The 21,762-nt window shown below is 41.9% G+C and overlaps 1 protein-coding gene across 1 annotated transcript in view; it reads right to left on the bottom strand.

Moving 5' to 3' along the window:
- Window positions 1-9,586: 9,586 nt before the first annotated feature.
- The window catches only part of PAQR8 (progestin and adipoQ receptor family member 8), a 45,423-nt gene continuing 33,247 nt past the window's right edge, over window positions 9,587-21,762 (bottom strand). The window contains exon 2 of the mRNA XM_054490756.2: window positions 9,587-14,189. Coding sequence (XP_054346731.1) covers window positions 13,073-14,137 — 1,065 coding nt within the window. The 5' untranslated portion in view covers window positions 14,138-14,189 and the 3' untranslated portion in view covers window positions 9,587-13,072. The remainder of the gene's footprint in view (window positions 14,190-21,762) is intronic.

Here is a 21,762-nt window from a genome sequence, read left to right as displayed (position 1 = left end):
GCACTTTGGGAGGCCGAGGTGGGCAAATCACTTGAGGTCAGGATTTTGAGACCAGCCTGGTGAAACCTCGTCTCTACTAAAAATACAAAAATTAGCTGGACGTGGTGGCACATGCCTGTAGTCCCAGCTACTCAGGAGGCTGAGGCAGGAGAATCGCTTGAGCCGGGGAGGCAGAGGTTGCAGTGAACAGAGATCATGCCACTGCACTCCAGTCTACATGACCACTTAGCATGCATTGCACTTCAGTTTGTACCCACCATTTCCCACTTAGTGGAATATATAAAAGAGGGCAGGAAACTGACCATTCCTGGCAGCTAAAGTAGGAAATGCCGTGATTGAAAGGCCATTGCATAAAGCCTGACTCAGAAGACCACAGAAATATTGCATGATTTTAGCAGGTGTTCCAAAACTTGGGGAATGGAAAAAAATTGAAAGGTCAGACTGCCAGGAGCCAAGCCTGAAAGAGGGCCTTGTGGGCTGGGTAATGTTTTCCAGGCAATCCTGATGGGACAGGCCATAAGCAGTCAGCTAAAATAAACCTCTCCTCTTTCAGCATTTTGCCCAGAGCTGGCTTTACCCAGAATTTGTTTTCAAAACTGAGACATTCTCATTCTATAATACCTAAATTCACAGGACAAAAAATACCAGAGGGGTGTGTGTGCATGTGTCCTGGATTATTTCTGCAGTGATTTGGTGTTCTGCTTCCCTCTGCTGGATAAAAATGGTACAGCAAAATTTCTGGAAAAGAAAACAACCAATTACATACTGGCAGGTTTTGCAGGTACTTGGGGGTGTGGTGAGCATGTGAATATGGCCAGGGAGTGTCCCTCAGTCAGAGTGCTCTTTAGCATTCCTTTCCATCACTCCATGGCCTCTGAAATATTTTATATAAAAAGAGGGCCCAGTCATCCACTTCGATCTTTGCAAAGTATGGGAAAAGGAGAAACATCCAGTAATTAGATTTAGGATCCACAGGAGATCTTCATTTGACACAAAAATTACATCGTTTGGGTCTAGACTATTTTAGTCTTGGTGTGGGCTCCTGCCTGGGGTTTGGAAAAACCTGTATTTCTGCTGCTTTTTCCTCCAAAAAGTCAAACCTATTCAATAGCTTTAGCTGATTCCGTTGAAATTCTCTTTCCTTGTCAAAGCTGATCAAACATACTTCACAGGATATAAGCGTCATAAGAAGAGGATCTTCGTTTTTTCATTGCCATTTTCCTAACTCTCATCACAGTGCCTAGCACTACATAGATGCCCATTAAATAGTTGTAAAATGACTGACCTACTACAGTTAATGAATGAATGACTCAGAGGTCACCTGGGAAAGTATTTTTCAAACTGCTGCAGATTTCCTTTAGCAGTTCTTGAAATCAGCTTAATAGGTTGTGACCACAACGAGAATTATTTTTTAAAAAGAATAGAATAGAAATTATCTGGATGCATTCCATTTTGTTTGTAATAATAATTCAGTGAAAGTTTTTTCAAGATATATACATACATATACATTCATAGTGAGAGTATATCGTGATCACAGTCAAAATGTTTGAAAAGTAATTGACACAGTCCAGTTAGCTCATTTTACTAATGAGAAATCTCCAGACCAAAAGAGATCAAGGAACTATCAATTAATGACTGGTTCCCAATTGAGTATTTCTTACACTCCACCTCAATCCTCTGACATCTAGGAAAGACAGTCCTCATTTAGCTCAGGACAGATCACTGATCTTGGCATCCTGCTTGTAAGACATCTCTGGCATAATAAAGCTCTCAATAGTACGGAGAAAGAGAAGTGTGAGAATGTTGTGGTAGTAACATTGACTAGAGTTTTAGATTCCAAATGTAGACAAGAAGTGAATTCATTAATTCAGGTAAATGGCAACTTTGAAACAATGGGGAAATTGACAGCTTCTACTGAGCATCTCAAACCACTTTCCTTGTCCCCTTTCACATATGCAGCATGAAACAGAAAGTGGAACAGGTTAGGTCCTGAGAGCCACATTCCTGTCCTGTTAAGAATATTTGTGTGAGTTTGGACAATTTACCTACCCAAGTCTCCTGCTTTTCATCTCTAAAATGAAAAGCCAGGACCAGAGCTAATGATCATTAATTGTTTGAGGGTCATGGGATCATTTTTAAAATCTCGTAAAAGCTTTAGACTTTGGTTCCCTAAAATGCACACATGCACATGTACTTATAATTTCATGTAGTTCATGAAAGCTCCAGTGAGTCTAGAAATCACTTCATTGAGTTTTCCCCTCTCTAAAATCTATGGAATGAAAAGTCTACAATATAGTACCCCAAAGGCAGAATGATGTAGCGGTAAAGTGTGTGGACTGTAGGAAACTCTCCAGGACAAATGCTTGTTTGGCCAACAACTGAATTGGAAAGGAGTAAAAAGACTGAGGTAGAAAGGAAACCTATAAATCAAAAAGAGATTTAAGTAAAAAGTCAACCAATTGCAATGTGTGGGTCCTATTGGGATCCTGAGTTAAACTAAATACTCTGAAACAATTATGACATTTGTGAGACCATTGAGAATTCAAACACAGGATATTTGACGGTAAGGAATTGTTCTTCAGTTTTTTAGACATGATAATGATATTGTATTCTTGTGTAAAGAGTCTTCATCTTTTAAGGATACATAAAAAGCATGTATTGTAGAAAAAATTATATAACATCTATAAAATTCTAGATGTTATATAATATCTTATATAATATATAAGATAGTATATATTATATAATTATATAATGTCCAAAATAATATGGACAGAAGCAAGTGAGTAGGGATATAGATGAAACTAGATTCCCCATGATTTGATAATTGTGTATGTGATTACTTGAGAATTCATCATACAATTCTATCTACTTTTGTATAAGTTCAAGTTTTTTCATAATAAAAAAATAAAATATTATGGACTGCAGAGTCAGACTGCAGAGGTACAAATCCTACCACTTACCAGCTCTGTGACCCTGCAGAAGTTTCTTAACCTTTTAATAGCCATAAACAGGAATAATAATTGTTATTCCCAATTCACAAGTTGTTGTGAGCATTAAATGAGTTCATATATGTTAGCACTTACTGTAGTGCCTGGCACATAGTAAGCGCTCACTGACTATTTGCTATTACCATTGTCTGGGGGAGCATGGTGAAGGGACAGTTTGGTCAGTGACTGGGAATTGGAAAAACTATGGAAAATTAAAGACAGATTAAGGTAAAAAGAAAGGAGAAAAGAGGGGTGGGGAAATATGTTGGGCACTTTAGAGGATGCAACATGTAGAAGGGTTTGGTTTGTGTGACTTAAGTCTTTCTTTCGTTTTTACCCGTCCCCCACCTACCAACTCTGAATGAATATCACACACACACACACACACATACACACACACACACACACACACCCAGATCCTTTTAGAGGGTAGGAGGGCATCTAATCTCTTTTCAAGGTAGAGTTTATGAAAAGAGCACAACGGCTTTCTGGTGGGCCACAGAGGAGGCTAGATGGCTGGAGCTTTCAGCGGAGCCATGGTCTTTTCCCTATTTGTTTGGTTTACTATTTTTTTTTTATCACCACTAGAATGCGAGGCAGACAGTGAATATAAAACCTTTGCACCCAAAGATGAACATGCTTGCAGGTAGATGAGTTGGTTGTGAGTACCAAGAGTAGAGGCAAAGACCCAGGTGGGAAGTTGCCAAGGTGCAACCCTTGAGCACCTGCTTACACAGGGTAGACTCCGATGGGAAACACAGCCACACTGAAACTGGCTGTTCACAATGTTTTCTCTGTACTTAACTCCCTACCACAGAGGTTCTATTGTATTCACACACGTGATAAGCTTCCCATCTGTATCTCTGCTGAGATCTGCAAATCCCATTTCTCCCTTTAATAGGGTATACATGGGGGGGAAGGGAGGGGTCTTCGTGTCCCATTCTCTACCTGTGCTTGCTGAGTGGAGAGACCAAGAGCCACTGGTTAGGAAAAACTGTCAATTCCACAGGGAGGTAAAAACTTGAGGTTGGCCCTGGGAGGCTGTATTAAGTTTTCTAGGGTCATCATAACAAAGTACCACAAGCTGGGTGGCTTAAAACAGAATTTTTTTTCTGTCACAGTTCCAAAGGCTAGAAGTCTGAAATCAGGGTGCTGGCAAGGCTATTCTCTCTCTCTGCCTGCCCTGCCACCCTAACCCACACACCCCATCCCCCAGTTTCTGCTTATTACTAGCAATCCTTGGCACTCTTTAGCTTGCGATACATAACTCCCATCTCTGCCTACACTGTCACATGATGCTCTCCCGTGTGTGTCTCTGTGTCTTCACATGGCTGTCTTTCCTCTGTGTCTTCTCTTCTTCTTATACACACACCACTCATATTGAATTAAGAGATTGTCCAGTATGACCTCATCTTAACTGCCTACATGTACAACTACCCTGTCTCCAAATAAGGTCACTAATTGAGGTAGCAGGGTTTAGGACTTCAATATATCTAAGGGACACAAACACATAATAGATGGGAATCAAGAGGTAGAAAAAATGAGTAGGTAGACCAGTAGGGTTTCTTCTGTAGTCTGAGAACACTTGGGGACCATAGTGAGAAAGGGCAGTGCTGCCAGAATGTCTGGGTGGTGTGTGTGTGTACCAATGGAAGGTTCTTCCTGATGCCTGAGAGAGTCTGTGATCATGCAGACTGAATGTCAGGGAAGGAATGTGGAGGAAAGCAAGAAATCCCACATTTCCCAGGGAAGATGAACTACATCTTATTCTGTTGTGGGTGGAGAAAAATCCCTCCCAAAGACATAGAGCTCCTGTTCTGGTGAGAGACGTCTGGGAGCCCTTGGAGAGTGTGGATGAATTTGTGCAGAACTCACAACACCCTGCTCAGAGTGAAGTGATAGAAATAATGACTGTGGGCCAGGTATGGTGGCTCACGCCTGTAATCCCGGTACTTTGAGAGGCTGAGGGGGGCGAATCACCTAAGGGTGGGAGTTCAAGACCAGCCTGACCAACATGGAGAAACCTGGTCTCTACTAAAAATACAAAATTAGCTGGGTGTGGTGGCACATGCCTGAAATCCCAGCTACTAGGGAGGCTGAGGCAGGAGAATCGCTGAACCTGGGAGGTAGAGGTTGTGGTGAGCTGAAATTGCACCACTGGACTCCACTCTGGGCAACAAGAGCAAAACTCCATCTCAAAAAAAAAAAAAAGAAAAAGAAAAAGAAATAATGACTGTGTGATTACCACTAGCACTTTCGGAACACAAACTTTGTGCCGGGTACTGTGTGCAAAGGTATTTTTCCTGGAGTAAAATTAGTCAGATTCCAAGATAATTTGTTCTTGTTTAGAAAAGAAAAAACATTAGATGGAGATATTTTGCATGTTGCCATTGTTGTCTTTAAGAAATTGGTTTAGCCTGGAATCATGCTCAAATTTATTTTAATGAGGAATAAGATATATTAAAAGGTCCTAAAGATGAGAAAGTATTCACTAGAGTCATTTTATAAACATTAGAGAAGCATGCGAAAATAATTTGAAGTCAGTGGTTCCTAAAGTGAGTTTCTGTCCTTCAGATCCTTCAGGTCATTACAGAGGGCTTCTGAGATTGTAATGTGAGTAGCGCCATGTTGTATTCTAGCATAAAATACACTTAGGAATCTCAGCCTTGGTACCATTCGACAATAACAGTATAAGGACTTTTGCTTGGCTAAAGTGTCCAGAAATAAAATGAGAACTGCATCCTTAGGTTTACTTCATTTATCAGGGGTGGGGAGATGGAAATCTACATTACACTTCCCTCTTAATTTTAAACTTTTTAATGGTTCACACAAGTGACAATGTGAGAAGTTAGACAAAAGAATCTTCTACACTCTCTTAATTTTGGTGGCTAAGAATATAGACAATGGATTCAAAGGCCTGAGTGTCTGTGAGATTCCATTACTTAAGAGCCAGGTAGTTGTGGGCAAATTTAGTTTATGTCTCAGTTTCCTCATTTGCAAAATGGAGGCAGTATTAGTGCCTACCTCACAGGGCTACTATGAGGGTTAAATGAAAGAATCTAGGAAAACAGCTCAGCTCAGTTCTTGGCAAGTGGTGAGTACTAGATAATGTAAACTGTTATTATCCCCAATTTATAGGCTCTGCCCTAGACATGTCATTCCATTTCTGCCCAGAGGATTATCCAGAGTACAAACTAGTGTCCAAAGAATGAGAAAATATTCAAAGCCTATGTCGGAAGCAGAGGTCAACATTCTGGGCACTTTAAAAATGCTCTGGGAGGAATCTGGGAAGAATTCTGCAAGCATAAGAGTGTGGCCAGAGGAACACAGAGTTTGCTTGGCCCGACCTACACATGGAATAACTTGATGTCAATCTGGTTTTGTGCATATTGCAGGAAACAGAATTTGCTCTATTTTCTAAAGGCAAAGTAATGTGCAAGTAGTAATTAATCCATGTCAATAGACAGCTACCCTGAATTTCCTTGGACAGAATTCTTCCTCACATACCCCATTCCCAAAGTCACTGTAAAAGCAATTCTTCACAAGACCTATACAACCTGTCCTCATCTTCTGCTGTATTCTCCTTCTCTGTTCACACTGGCCTCCTAGCCATTCCTGGCATGCCCTGGGCTCAGAGCCCTTGCACTTCTTCCCTTTCCCTGGGTGATAAACAGAGCTGGCTCCATCACCTTTCTTGGTATTCTTCCCTGATCCTGTTTAAAATGGCACACTTACCCACTCCTCCAGTCTCTCTCTCTTCCTTGCTCTCTGTTTCTCCTTGGCACCATCACCTTCTAATATATAATTTATTGATTTGGTTCATTTTTTCTCCATAAGGGCAGGAATTTGTGTGTTTTATTCATTCCTGTATCCCAAGTGCCTAGAACAGAGCCTGGTACCTAGTAGTGGTCACCGTGGAAGGACTGGCAATGAATCCACATACTCACAGGTTCAACAGGCCAGTCCTTACCTCCAGTGAAGGTATTTCTAGCACAGTCCTCTCTGAGAGCTTGATTCAGGAGAAACATTCCATGCAATTCTTTCAACATGAGAGATAATGTATCATTGGCTTGGATTAATAAGCCAGTATCAGCCACAACAACATCAAATTACCTACATAATATATGTCAGAAGGGAGTGTAATGTCATTCTCAGTACTCCTGTAAACTGAGCCAGATGGTTGATTTTGTAACTTAGAGAATAAAATACTAAGCTGCTTAAAATTTCTAGTTTACAATATCTGTTTTTTCAGGAATCTTTACATGACACTGCTACACCTTTTATCATTGACAATATTTTGACATAAGCCTTATTTTTCTCTAACAGGGATTTTATTTTACTGATGGATCTAAGGATTATCTTTTCTTCCTACTTTTCTAGTTTCTTTAATAAGCATATATTGCTTTAAGAAATAATCAAAGACTTTTTTGTGCTTTCTAGTAAGTCTGCAAAACTCTTTCATATGGCAGAGAAACATTTTTAAAATCCCATGTTCAAGTTCATATCTCTTGTCAAAATCCCAGGGAAAGGTGATTGTTTAAAGAACTGACAATCCCATCAAAAGATAAAAGGGAGGATTTGAGATTTGGCAGGACTTTCTCATCCGAGGATCCAAACATATTCTCAGGAAACTGGAGAGTAGGACTTGACTTTATAATCCAGTCCCCAAGGGCCCATGGACAATGAACTTTGGGGTTCTGAGAAGCCTCTGTGATGCAATGAATGGTTTATTCTGCATCCAAGGATGTGGGTGGAGTGAAGTCACTTTAACTCAAAAAAGAAATGATGCAACCCTGGCTATGCATGAGATATTAGGATCAAAAGTTAAAAGATTATGTCAAAGTGTACATAATGCATAAAAGTGCTTCCTTTGCTGTAAAAAGCTCTGCAAGTATTTGGTGCTGATGTTTCTGATTAGCTGGACCGTGAATTTATCTGAAGGAAAAATGAGTTTAAACATTATAACTAGTTGTGTGGCTTCAAACCAGTCACTTGACCTTTCTAGTGTTTCCTAGTTCAATGGAGACCTGTTTGGCCTTACTTACCTCATACAGTTTAGAAGCTCATATTGATGTGGAAATGTTTTAGAAATCATAATGCACAATAAAATTTGAGCGTTATTCTGTAGCCTTCCATATGGTCCAGGCCTCCTGGAATCTAAAAATATAGTGAATACCTCTTCCAGTGAGAATCCTGTTATGTAAGAAAAGCCCTTACCATAGATAGATATGCTCCCAAAGTTAATATTTAAATGAATTATCTTTTTAATGCAATGATTTTCCTTCCATGTTAAATTACTTCTATAATAATTCCACAAAGGACATGGTTATTGTTTTAAGGAGGTAGCCAGAGTGCAGCATGCTGTTTTCAACTTACCAAGTTAGGAACCTGTACTCAGGTTGGAACCACACATCCTCTTCCTTGAAGGATGGGACTTTATGTACCTGGGAAGTCTCTACTGCTTGTGGAAATTTAGGGCTTCTCTCTGTGTCTGGATGGATCAAAGATCCCCAGGACTAAGTTAAAACAACTAGAGGGTAGTGAGAAGGTTTGGAGAAGTAGCAGGAGTAACGGGAAGTAGAGGCAGCTTTAAGGTGACTGCCTTGCTGCAGGGGAAGATGTTTCCAATCTCTGGAGGTAAAGGGGAGAGAAAGCTTAATTCTTATGAAGAAGTTCTGGCCCAAAGCAGGTCCCAGCCTCCTGGCCCTCAGGCTGTGATTGGAACCACGATCCAGGGAGAGGGACCCTCATGGCCCAAGGAAAAGATGCTGGTCCTCATTTAGCAGATGGTAGACTCTCTGCCCACAGAGTGTGTTTTTCCACACCATGGTGTCTCCAGAGCCAATGTGGTACCTTTCACCAATAGGTGCTCAATAAATTCTTGCTAAATTAGTAACTGAAGAGTGGTTAAACTAGTAACAGTAACGACAGAAGCATTTTCAAACTGCCTAGGGCCCCTGCTGGTGAAAAAAAGGGTTTGGGCAAGAGTGACAACCATAATTCGACCAGTGGAGCCTCTAGCCATAGAAATGCTGTTTTCTTAGTGATTGTGATAGTACTATAGCCTGAAGCTGCAGTTGCCTAGAGAATCACCTTTTACACAGCTCTTTCAATCTAACTTTGAAGGCTACATAATTAGTTGATAGACGCCACATTTCACAACATGTACACTGTAGTACCTGCTATAGTTAAATCATAGTATAATTCATAATTTTTACATTTATAAAATTGTAGCCAATGAATTAAAAATTTTGAAATCTTTTACACTATTATCTATGAAACTAGGATTTATTTAATTACATTGAAATCTTCAGAGAAATCAACTTCATAGCTTTTTGTGGGGAAGCAATTTGTTCTACTCACAAGTAGGTATTAGGGTGTGTGTATGGGGGATATATGTATGGGGGATAGGGTATGGAGATTTTTAAAAAGTTTTTATACTTTCCTGCTTCTTGGTAGAGGTAGTGTCCTGAGCTCCTTTTCCTAACAATGTTTGTATAAATAAAACCTTTTAGAGGGGGGTTCTTCAAGGTAGTCCTTGTAAGACCTTGTCAAAGAAACAAGGTAGCTGTTTCTTTAAACTGCTGACACTACAACAATGCATATACGAAATCACTTTAATGGTTATTCACATAAGTAGATTTATATAGATAGAAAATAGCTCCATTTTTTTTTTGCCAAGCAATCAAGCAAAACACAAGACCAATAGAATTAGTAGACAGAAGCCTTGGGGACAATGGCTGTGCCCTTTCTGAGTAAGACATAAATGCCATCTGGAGGATCCATTTGAAACTACAGTGCAGTAACCAAAGAACCTAATATTTTCAAGCATAAAGGTACTTTTTGTGAACAGGTGGGCAACACAGGTGGAATAACTACCTTCATTCTATGGACTTAAACTCCTATTTCTTTCTAGCTTCCAGTAGAAGACTCTTGAGAATATTGTTATTGAGTGAAGTACTTTCCGCTGAAATGGGAAATGAACCCCTAGAGTCTTACAAGTATTATTACTCATCAGTAAATACAGATCAGAAAGAATTAGGCAAGAGAGAAGCAGGCAAATGTGTCCCGTTTGCTGTGTCCTGCCATCTCCTCTCCCTACACTGCATTTCATTCATGAGAAGATGTAAATGACTGATAGTTTAGTTTTTTCAAAGGTATTTACATTTTCATAGGTTGAAAGTCTAAATTAAGAGACAGAGAGATAAAGTTAACTAGCAGAATTTCCAGTAGGTACGTTGGAGGGGCTATGGTGGAACGAGCCATCTCCTTTATAAAATTGTTGATTATTCCTTTTAAACTAGGTCTGTTTCTTACTGATACGCTAACTTTAACAAAAATGTTTTAAAAGGAGTAATTCCTCAAAAGTCTGAGTAGTTAAAAACATCTGCATTTCCTAGTTTCTAAGAAGATTCTGATATTCTGAGGGCATGTCATAGAGTCTCCTACCTCAATGCCTCTCAAATATCTCCTATTAAAAAACTGTTTCTAGGGCAGGCGTGGTGGCTAATGTCTGTAATCCCAACACTTTGGGAGGCTGAGGTGGGCAGATCACTTGAGTTCAGGAGTTCAAGACCAGCCTAAGCAACATGGCAAAACCCTGTCTCTACAAAAAAGGCAAAAATTAGCCAGGTGTGGTGGCATGCGCCTGTAGTACCAGGTACTTAGGAGGCTGAGGCGGGAGGATTGCTTGAGCTGGGGAGGTCGAGGCTTCAGTGAGCCGTGATCGCATCACTGCACTCCAGCCTGGGTGACAGAGTAAGACCCTGTCTCAGAAAAAGAGATTTAAAAAAAAAATTTCCAACCACTTCAGGGGCCAATACTTGTATAAATTAAAATTGTATGGCAATATCTTAATGCCTGTTCCTGTGCTCATCATGTTACAGGCCATTAACAATGTTCAGATTGGCACTGGTCTGTGCACCCATCTGATCACTGCTCTACCTCCGGTTCTCTCTTTTAAAAAATACGTGGATTTGAACTAAAGATCTCTGCCCACAATACCACCAATTATATTCAAGAGCTTGACTTACACCTTCTTCCCTTCTGCTCTCTTCCCTCCCTTCTCCTTCCAACTTTCAAAATAATACAGTCTTTGAATCCGTAATAAAGAAAACTTCAAACAATTTCTAGTCCCTATTTTAAATTGACCTTCTACTAACAACGTATTTGCACAATTCCCCCATCCTCCTGTTCAGTTCAACCCAGTTGAGTTTTGCTAATTTTATTTGCCATAAATTTGTCCTAGACACCAGAAGCTTGTATAAGACACTTGGGTAACACAGAAGTTCAGATATTTGAGGATTAACAGGAGAAATCCACCTAAGAAAACAATGTAGCTGACAAGACGCATGCTTTCTTGATATAAAGATTATTGGAAAACTTCAGTTGAATATGTTTGTTTGTGGCCCAAATACAGATTGAGAAAGTCTTTTGATTGATAAGCAATTCCAGCTTTCTGAAGTTTCTTTCATTCACTAGTTGAAGAGCAATATATATTTTTTCTTATCCCAATAACCCAGAATAGAAAATTCTACATGGGCATATATTAAGTAAAGTGTTCATACGTTTCCATTTATAAGGCACAAAACCCACAAATCTCACAGAAAGGAAGAAAACAAAAGATTTGAAGACAATAAAGTAAACTCAGAAAAGGTTCATCAAACTGGAGTTAAACCACGTCCCTTTTTAGTAACTAAGGGACCTCATACTGACAGGAATCATTGCCTCTGAAAAGAGGGCTTCTGAGCCCTTCTTTTGACACAGCCTCCTTCACTGGATTAGTGCAGAAGTCAATCCTCAGGGAGGGCTGCATGGCCAGAAAACATCAATCCCAAGCACCACCTATCCCATAGAAGCTTCTGGGCAGCAATGCTCCAAACAAACCAGGGTGCCTGGTTCACATGTTCTCACCCAAAGGAGCCTTCAGGGACCAATCCACAGTAAACACACATGCTTGCCTATCCCAGTACTTGAGTATTTTAAGGGTTCTGCTCTAAGCTGAGGCAGAACTGCCTGCCTGAGAACCCTGAACTGGGTTAGTTATGTGGGTCCTTTGTGGGGCAGCATCTATGTAGGAGGCTGGACTTTGGGTTCCTCTTGAAATAACGAGGTCCCTAGAAGGATCCTTAGAACCAACTAATCCTACCAAGAGCTTTTAAAACATGCTGGTCAAATATGGAGATTCCCTGTTGCAACCCCCAGATCTCCTGGTCTGTTAGGCAGCCCTGATAACTCTCAAGTAATCCTATAGTCCACCGATAAAAAATAGACGGGTCCCATGATACCATATTAGTATCTATGCTTATTGGCTGGGCCTCCTGATGGCTCTTGGCACTGTAATTTCTAGTACTGTTTAGATTAGTATTATATGAGAATAAGCTTCCTGAATGTCCACATGAATCCAAGCATTTCCTGGAAGTATGACTGCTTCCTAGTCCTTTATATTACCATGCAAGGTAGGGATGGGAGTGAACAGCACTTCAGAGAAAACTGCCAGGTAGACAGTTATCCTGAGAAAAGCGTTAGTATTATAGTTGTCGAGAAAGGAGGGACCAGAAATCAGATGAACTGAGTAATTCATTATGTCATCTTGAAGGCTTTTCCACTCTGGACAATTTGAAATCCAAATGAAATTGGGTCCTTGGGTCAATTTATTCCATTACCAAAGAACAGCATAGTAGGATAGCCATTCCAACAGGGTGAGGACCAGCCACCTACTTACTTTCCAGTCCAATTTTATTATCCATTCAGCTTTTAGGAATTGCCCCTGGAGGCCGTAGTCAGAATTTTGCTAAATTTTCAGGCATGAAGATGATTCTCCTTAATTCAATGTCTCATGAATCTTAGTCAAGATCCCTTCCCTTCCTGTGCCTTGTTAAGCTATGATCCAAAAGGAAAAGGAGTATTCCTTTTATTAACAACAAAACTCTTAAATCCTTTGGCTTTCAAACACTGCAGCTATAACATATCCTTGGATATATGTATTAATTTAAAAGCCAATCCCTTAAAAGTCAGCTTCTATTGTATCAAGTTTTCTCCAAATTATGAGGGGCTTCCTCCACACGTTGCCCCACTTGCCAGCCTCAGGAATCTTTCTTGGTCAGTCTGGCCTTGACTTTGTGCCTCAGAAGGGCTGCGGTGGCAGCACTGCAGGCAGCCAGGAAGAAGAAGGAGAGGCAGGCCATGTGGACAGACAGGGGTCCATGGCGCTGCAGGAAGATCTCCTGCCGCCCCTGGTAGTCCAGGAGGATGGCCTCCAGCTGGGAGAGCGTGCAGATGGACAGAAAGGCATGGAAGATCTGATGCCCATGGCCCACGATGTCACAGGAACCCGGGAAGTACTTCTCAGGCACCGGGCAGGAGAAGAAATAAGCGCTAACCAGGAAGAAGAGGATCTGGAGGGTGTGGTACCAGGCTGCTTGCTCCTGGCAGCCAGCCAGGTGACAGAGCGCCACACGGTGTGCCACAGGGCTGATGTCTAGGATAAAAGCCAGCCCTGCTGGCACCACTTGACAGATCTTCCTCATGACTGGATAAGGCCTCCGGTAACGATATTTGGCATAGCAACAGCCAGCACAAGATAACCAGCCACAGAAGGCAGCTGCTGGCAAGAAGAAAAGCCAGAACCGCTCATACCAGGCCTGGTCAGAGCTGTAGAAGAAATGAGCCAAAGCACTGCCATATTGGTAAACACTCACGCCAACATAGTCCACAAAGTAGAAGGTGTAGTGGGAGAGCTCTGACTTGGACTGCAGCAGGTGGGCCAGAAGGCTGCAGGTGAGGTAAGTGATTGACGACAGGATGAAGAGGAGCAGAGGCAGGGAGTGGGTAGACGCCCATGGCAAGGCCTCAGCCTCGGCAAAGGCCCAGAATCGCAAGAGGACGGCCAGGGCTGCCAGTAAATGGGTCCAGACGTTGACTACCTCGTTGTGTTTCTGAAAGAGGCTGAAGAAGTAGTAGCGCCACTCGTGCCCCGTGGGGCGGTAGCCGGTGCGGATGTAAGGCTCCCGGAAGAGCTGGGGCACATCCGTTTCCGGGACAGTGCAAGGCATCTTGGGAAGCCCATCCTCCAGGATCTTGGGCAGGCGGCGCAGCTGCTGCCCGCTGACCGACAGGGTGCTCAGGCGCTCCAAGATGGCGGTCGTCATGACCACGGCCCGCCTGCACTCCGTGCCGCGCCCTCAGGACAGGGGATGCAACCTGCAGAAAAGAAAGGAAAATTGACAAAGCCGCAGTGAGACACGAATGCAGCTAAGACGGACAAGGAACTATGGCTATTTTCTTTTGAGATGGGGTCTTATTCTGTCGCCCAGGCTAGAGTGCAGTGGCACGATCACAGCTCATTGCAACCTCTAATTCCTGGGCTCAAGTGATCCTCCAGAGTAGCTAGGACCATAGGTGCACACCAACTCGCCGAGATAATTTTTTGTTGCTGCTGTTGTTGTAGAGACAGGGGTGTCGCTATGTACAGCAGGCTGGGCCCAAACTCCTAGGCTCAAGCACTCCTCCCTCCTCAGCCTCCCCAGGTGTTGGGATTACAGGGGTGAGCCACCAGGCCGGCTAGGATCTGTGGTTATTTTAATGGAACGTGGCTTTCTGGTACAGTAGAGGAAGCCAGGAGCTGCAGACAGCTTCTTTGAGCCTCCTTTAATTCATCTGTAGAATAATGGAGTTGGACCAAGATCCCTTACTGTCCCAATATTCTTTTTTTTCTTTCTTTCTTTTTTTTTTTTGAGACAGAGTTTCACTCTTGTTGCCCAGGCTGGAATGCAATGGCACCATCTCTGCTCACCACAGCCTCCACCTCCCAGGTTCAAGCAATTCTCCTGCCTCAGCCTCCCAAGTAGCTGGGATTACAGGCATGTGCCACCATGCCTGGCTAATTTTGTATTTTTAGTAGAGATGGGGTTTCTCCATGTTGGTCAGGCTGGTCTGGAATGCCCGACCTCAGGTGATCCGCCCACCTCGGCCTCCCAAAGCTTTTTTTTTGAAACAGGGTCTTGCTCTGTTGCCCAGCTGGAATGCAATGGCGCAGTCTTGGTTCACTGCAACTTCCGTCTCCCGGGTTCAAGCAATTCTCCTGCCTCAGCCTCCCAAGTAGCTGGTATTACAGGCGTGCACCACCACGCCCAGCTAATTTTTGTAGTTTTAGTAGAGATGGGGTTTCACCATGTTGGCCAGGCTGGTCTCGAACTTCTAACCTCAAATGATCTTCCCGCCTCAGCCTCCAAAAGTGCTGGAATTACAGGCGTTAAGCCACCATGCCTAGCCTGTCCCAGTATTCTATGTTTACTACACTCAGTGTGAGGCAAAGTTACATCTTGTAAAATGGAAATGTTAGCTACCTTAACATAATTTAGTGATATCAATGACTTAATGATTATCAAGATTTAATTATATCTATAAGTAAGGTAACCTTTAAAGGATATGGGCTTTTCTCGATATTAAAATGTAATAATCAAACAGGCTTTAATAGCATGAAATATCATATTGAAGTATAAGAATTACAAATATTGATATAGCTAATTATAGACTGTATTTCTTTAGCACCTACCTAATCTTAAACTAACCACTAATTTCACTGGTACTTTGAAAATATGAGGTGAGCAACTGACTAAGCCTTATATTTAAGACAGGCAAATTGACTCATCAGTTAGGTTGGTAAAGAACAATGCACATTCTAGGATATCCTAACAGTTAAAATTAACATGTGACCTAAATTTAACATAAAATCTAATTGCAAAGACTGTTGTTCATTTTTTTAAAATTACGCTCTGAAAAGCAAGTAGTTTTAGATTTGCTTCTCTTGGGTAATTAAAACTGTACTCGGTGAATTTCAGGCTTCAGAAAGGCTTAACTTACACTTGTATTTCTCGGTGACAGAAGAATACAGCAATTATTTCATAAAATATTTCATAAATTTTTTTATGCTGCAAAATTTCATCTGAAGTTGCTAGGTAAAGAAACAGATTTTGATTATTTCTAGTTACCTTATGTAATTATGTTTCCCAAGCTTTTTTCTTCAGAAAAATTTAATATCTGATTTATCTAAATGGAGCACATATAGCAAGCGCATACAGCAAGTACTGGAGCAAGTACTGTTCAAGGTGCTTACTAATTTTAGCAAAGAAAATGTAATTCCTACTCATACGTCTCAATCAATATTGAAAGAGAAAAAATACCTAATCAGGTAAAAAAGTGTAGGGCATGAAAATTAATAAAATGTAAAGAAGTTCAGGGAGACCTGGAGTCAAGCTCCAGTTTTGCCACTTACTGGGGTGACCTTGGGCAAGTTATAGAATTCTCTCAGCCTCAGTTTCTTCATAATTCTATATATTATATGGGTTGTGTGATAGTTACATGAGAGGGTCTAAAAAATGAAGTGCTTAGCACTCTGCCCAGCCCAAGGTAAGTGCGTAGTAAATGTGAAGTATTGCTGTCATTTTTATTGCTATGAGCTGGGCTCTGTGCTAGGTACTAGGTACTAGGGATACAAAGACTGGTAAGATACACTTCCTGCCTTCAAAGAGATCAAAGTTTACTGGGGAGACAGACATGTAGGGGAATCAACACGAAAATGTGCAATAAGTGCTCCATTAGAGACAAACACTGGTTCACGGGGGTCTCAGCAAAAAACCAAAACAGGGAAAGGATGGGGGTATAGCCCTCTTGAAGTGACCCTGAACTGAATCTTGAAGGAAAAATCAGAATTCCTGAGAAAAGATAAAGGCGGAAGAGACTTCTAGGCAGAGAGCAAGGTCAAAGAACTTCTGCCAAGATATGGGCTTGGAAAGCCTGGAGTATCTGAGGTTATTGTAGTTTGCAGTTATGACGTTGGTGCCAGAGAGACCTGAGCTCACATCCTGAGCCCCACCATCAACAAGCTGCATGAATCCAGCCTGAGCTTTGTTATCTGTGGAGTAAATGACAGAGAAGCTGCCTTACAGGGCTGAAAATATGACATAATGCCTGTAAAGTGTTTAACAAAGTGCTTGGTTCCAAGTCTGCGTAACTACTTGCCATTAGTATGACCATCACTGATATGAGATGCAGGAATCATTCATGAGTTCGGGGCCTAATGTCCCCTCCATACCTTGAACTTATTTCTATGGCAGCCCCTGTAACCCTGTATTGAGGCATTCATTTAGCCAGCACCCATCAGACAGTGGTCTTCTACCAGGAATGGGCTATGAACTCAAGCTCAATGTAGGAATTAAAGACACCAAGAGAAGTGTATTAAGGATTACAGTCAGCCAGAAAGAGAAACACAGAAAGAGGGAGTGTGGGAGAGAGAAAGAAAATGCTAATTAGAATACCTGAATTCATTTGAAAACAAAAAGAAAAGAAAAAGCTAAGCGGTGCTTCTGCTATCAGCCAGCAGAGGGATCCGAGTGCCTGAGAGTTCAGTTCTGGATGGAAGTTTCTCCAACTGACCTTGGTGGACGAACTACAGGAATGGGCCTGGGATGTGGGATAACTTCTCAAGTTGTCCTGTTGCTGTTAGCAACATATAATCTGGGGGTGCTGGGCTTGTTGGAGTTCTGGGGAATTAAAGTGCTCTATTCTTTAGATATAGTCTTCTACCTCTTGTGAAGTAAAGAGCAAACCAGATGAAATTACCAGTCTGATTTTATGGCTGGGAGAAATCAAGGTGAGTCACTGGGTTTATAAAGCTATAGAAGAAGGAATCCTCAAAGATGCTCCCAGTATCTCTGTCTGCATGCTGTCTAAAATCAAGGCTATTTCTCTCATCTTTGGGAACCCAAACCAATCAGACGATTCCTGCATCCAGAGTTAAATAATATATAACCACACAATTCCTACTAATCTTCATATCCTTAAAATAGCATATCCATCACATCACAGGTTCTTATAAACTGACAACTCAACTGAATTTCTAAAGACTAAAACTTTGGGTTTTAGTAGTTTAGCGATTGGAAGAGAGCACAATTCAGACCTGGGAACTAACTGGCATCTGTCTGTTCTGAGGGAGAAAGGACGGAACATGATACTGCCTTATTATTGGTTTGCAGAAGACCATGACTGCAGAGCTCTGACAGTTCCTTCTAGTTCTCGTATCACCAGCCTCCCTCATGACTTTATGTTGACAAGTTATTTTCTGGAAATTATTTCTACTTCACTCTTAGAGAAAATAAACTAGAAAGAGATTTATAGAACTAAGAAGCAGAGAGGTACAAGTCCAAAAGGATATTAACTTTAACTTCAAAAGAAAAGGTGCACAAGGGGAAAGAAATTGGCAGAATCATCATTTCCCTTACAAATGAGATCTTTAAAATGCAGCCACAGAGATCTCAGGGTCTTCTTAATAACTCCACCCCCTGGAGTGTGTAACCCAATATCCACAAAGGAACCTGAGAGTCCAGGGATACAACCACCATGGCCTCTAACTCAGAATATGATTCCTTACCTCTCTCAGGAATGAGAGGGTTGCAAAGATCTGTCCTCTGAGGGTAAAAAGGGCTTAAATTTCCCAGCCAGGGGCAGTGGCTCATGCCTGTAATCCCAGCACTTTGGGAGGCTGAGGTGGGTGGACTGCTTGAGGTCAGGAGTTCGGGACCACCCTGACCAACATGTTGAAACACCATCTCTACTAAAAATACAAAAATTAGCTGGGCATGGTGGCCAGTGCCTGTAATCCTAGCTACTAGGGAGGCTGAGGCAGGATAATCACTTGAACCCAGGAGGAGGAGGTTGTAGTGAGCCGAGATCGTGCCACTGCACTCCAGCCTGGGTGACAAAGCGAGACTTCATCTCAAAAACAACAACAACAAAGGACTTACATTTCCCTTTGGTAGTGCAAGGTCATGAAGAATTCTAAGGTCAGGCGTGGTGGCTCACACCTGTAATCCCAGCACTTTGGGAGGCTGAGGTGGGCAGATCACCTGAGGTCAGGAGTTCGAGACTAGCCTGGCCAATATAGTGAAACCCCGTCTCTACTAAAAATACAAAAAATTAGCTGGGTGTGTTAGCAGGCTCCTGTAATCCCAACTACTCAGAAGGCTGAGGCAGGAGAATCACTTGAACCCGACAGGTGGAGGTTGCAGTGAGCCAAGATCACGCCATTGCACTCCAGCCTGGGCAACAAGAGCGAAACTCTGCCTCAAAAAAAAAAAAAAAAAAAAGAAAGAAAGAAAAGAAAAATTCTAAACTTGTGGTCAGAAAGAGGGTTTGGGTTGTTTTCTTTTTTTCCCCCTCTCTGTCATTTCCTTAGCAACCACCTCTTCTCCTGCCATGAAATTCTCCCTTTGAGAGCAGCTAACACAGCTACAAAAATGGTACCATGAGATATAATTCTTTTATCATCATTAACTTCAGAAACCACTGTCAAGTGGGGTCTGCCCCCCTCCCTCTTTGGCCTCACTTTCACCAAGCAGGTATGGGCAATGCTTCCATGATTCAAAGGACCAGCTGTAAAGTTTGAGCCCATTTTGGAGGAAACCACGTATTGTCATCATGATGTTGAAGCCTCCCAGCCTTCCCAGGTGGCTGCACTGAGTAAGAGCCCCTCCCTCACTTCTGGCCTCTGTTCCCACGCCCTCCTACCTAACCTGATGTGACTATCAGCCGACCAAGATTCTACCTTAGAACAATCTCCTTTGCACAGGGTTCACTCCAACTCCTGGACAGCTGAAATTTAAATCTTCCTCAAGAATTTTTATTAACTGGATAATCTCAAGTCTTGTAATTTTGATCAACCAGAAATCTTTTTCAGAGCAAGGATTATCTATTCAACACTATTCCAGGCTACAAAGGCCGCAGAGGAAGAATACAATAAGACCCGTTACCTCAAGAAGCTTAGAAGAGTCAAACTTCATGAATCAACAGCCAACACCACCAGATGACACACATAAACAAGTGTAAACTAGAGCGAAATACAAATAGATCTATAGAAGAGAACACACTCGGAGTATGCTGGGGCAGCGTTGGGGGAAAGTGGGCTTGTGTTAGCCCTAGAAGGCTGGATAGAGCTCAGACAAGTGAGAATTGGGGCATTCTAGCAAAGAGGCAAAATAAGAGCATAGGAATGGTATGACTTCCTGGTAGGTCTGTGAGCAAAGGGGCTACTGGGGAGTAATGAGGAAGGGAGTGGGCTAGGTGCAGTGGAATTAGTGAAAGTTTAGGTTTGATGTTACAGAGGAAATGGGAGTCATTTCTCTCCCCTGAAACTATTACCCTGTTTCAATGCTTATCTCCCCTGAGCTCTGCAAGGATTCCCAATGCTAACCAATGCCTCCTCTCTTGGCTTAAGTGACAATGACACTACCCTCTCTGGCCCCACCTTGGCTTTCTTCTCCCACCATCCCTGTCAATTGTGGTATCTGCCCCCTTTTCACCATCCACAGTGCCTATCAGACAGGTACTTCTCCCAGGCCCTTAGCTTCGGCCAGCACCTGTATCCGCTGATTTCCAAATTTGCCTCCAACCAGATCTTTCCTGAGGTTTGAATTCAAATATCCAACTGCTCTAGATGTGTCCAAAAGAATGTCCCCCATGGGCACTTCAAACTCATCTCCAGACATTTCCTTCAACCCAGACTTGACTCCTCCCCTACATCTAATCAGAATTGAGGTTTGCTGATTTTATCTCAACATTTCTGGAATCCATTTGCCCTTTCCATTTCTACTGCTCTCCCTTAATTTAGGCCTTCAAAATTAACTTATGTTAATGATGACAATAGCAGTCTCATAACTGACCTTTCGTCATCAATAATGGCTCTCCTAACTCACATCCCCAACCCTCACTTCATTCTCCTAATCACTTCAGGGCAACAGTTTAAAAATGGAAATCTGATTATCATTCCCTCAAAATTCTTCAACAGCTCACCATTGTTTGTTTACAATACAAATTCTAAGCCCTAATTATTCAAACAGATCCTTTCTCTGTTTTCCTTCTTATTCCAGCCTCCTCTCCCAGAGCCCATACCTCTAAGGCCACTTTGTTGGCCCAGATCTTAATACTCTTAATACTGAGAGTTCTTGACACTCTATCTCCCATGCATGCAAACTCAGTACCCTCAAGCCCAGCAACTCTGGCTCATTTTCAACACTCTTACCTAGAAGTTGGCTCCACTAGGAAGCTTTTCTTAACTCCCAGACTGGCTTAGGGCTCTCTCCAGCCTTCATTAGACTCTGGCCTTGCCTCTCCCGGTTTGCTTCGTTCATGGAGCTGGGTTTGTTTATTTACTCCACTTACTTTCCCATTAGCCACCAGCTCCTTTAAAGGCAGGGACTGTTAGGTGCAGAAGTCCCCATGTTGAAAATAATATCTGGCATATAGAAGACACCTTATAATTATTTACTGAATGAACAGTTCTTTAGGCCCAGGCTCATGGCACCAATTTCCTTCTCTTCTGCAAAGGTGAAGGAAAAAAGAAGTAATGGTTTGGGAGTCAGGAAGTCTGGCTATTAGTATTTGCTCTACTCAGGTGTGTGGCTATGCCTAAGACAATCAATTTACTCAGTGTCATTGTCCTCATAAAAAAGGGTGGGTGGGAGGAGGTGATTTCCTGTCTATCCACTTTTTAGGAAGAAAACAGAATGAATAATAACAAAATGGTCAGTAATGGAATAGTACTTTCAAGAGGCAAAACAGGCACATAAAGTCCTAGTAATATTTCAAATAAAGAGCCCACTGAAGCATATAACTTAGTAAAAATAAATCTATCCACACGTATTTTCTACCTTATAATTGATTTTAATGCAATTTTTTAAAATCAAAAAGGAATATTATTTGTTTTGTAACACTTCTGGGA

This window comes from Pongo pygmaeus, chromosome 5, assembly GCF_028885625.2.
Source record: "Pongo pygmaeus isolate AG05252 chromosome 5, NHGRI_mPonPyg2-v2.0_pri, whole genome shotgun sequence".
NCBI classification, from domain to species: domain Eukaryota; kingdom Metazoa; phylum Chordata; class Mammalia; order Primates; family Hominidae; genus Pongo; species Pongo pygmaeus.
This window is presented reverse-complemented; position numbering and strand designations above follow the sequence as displayed.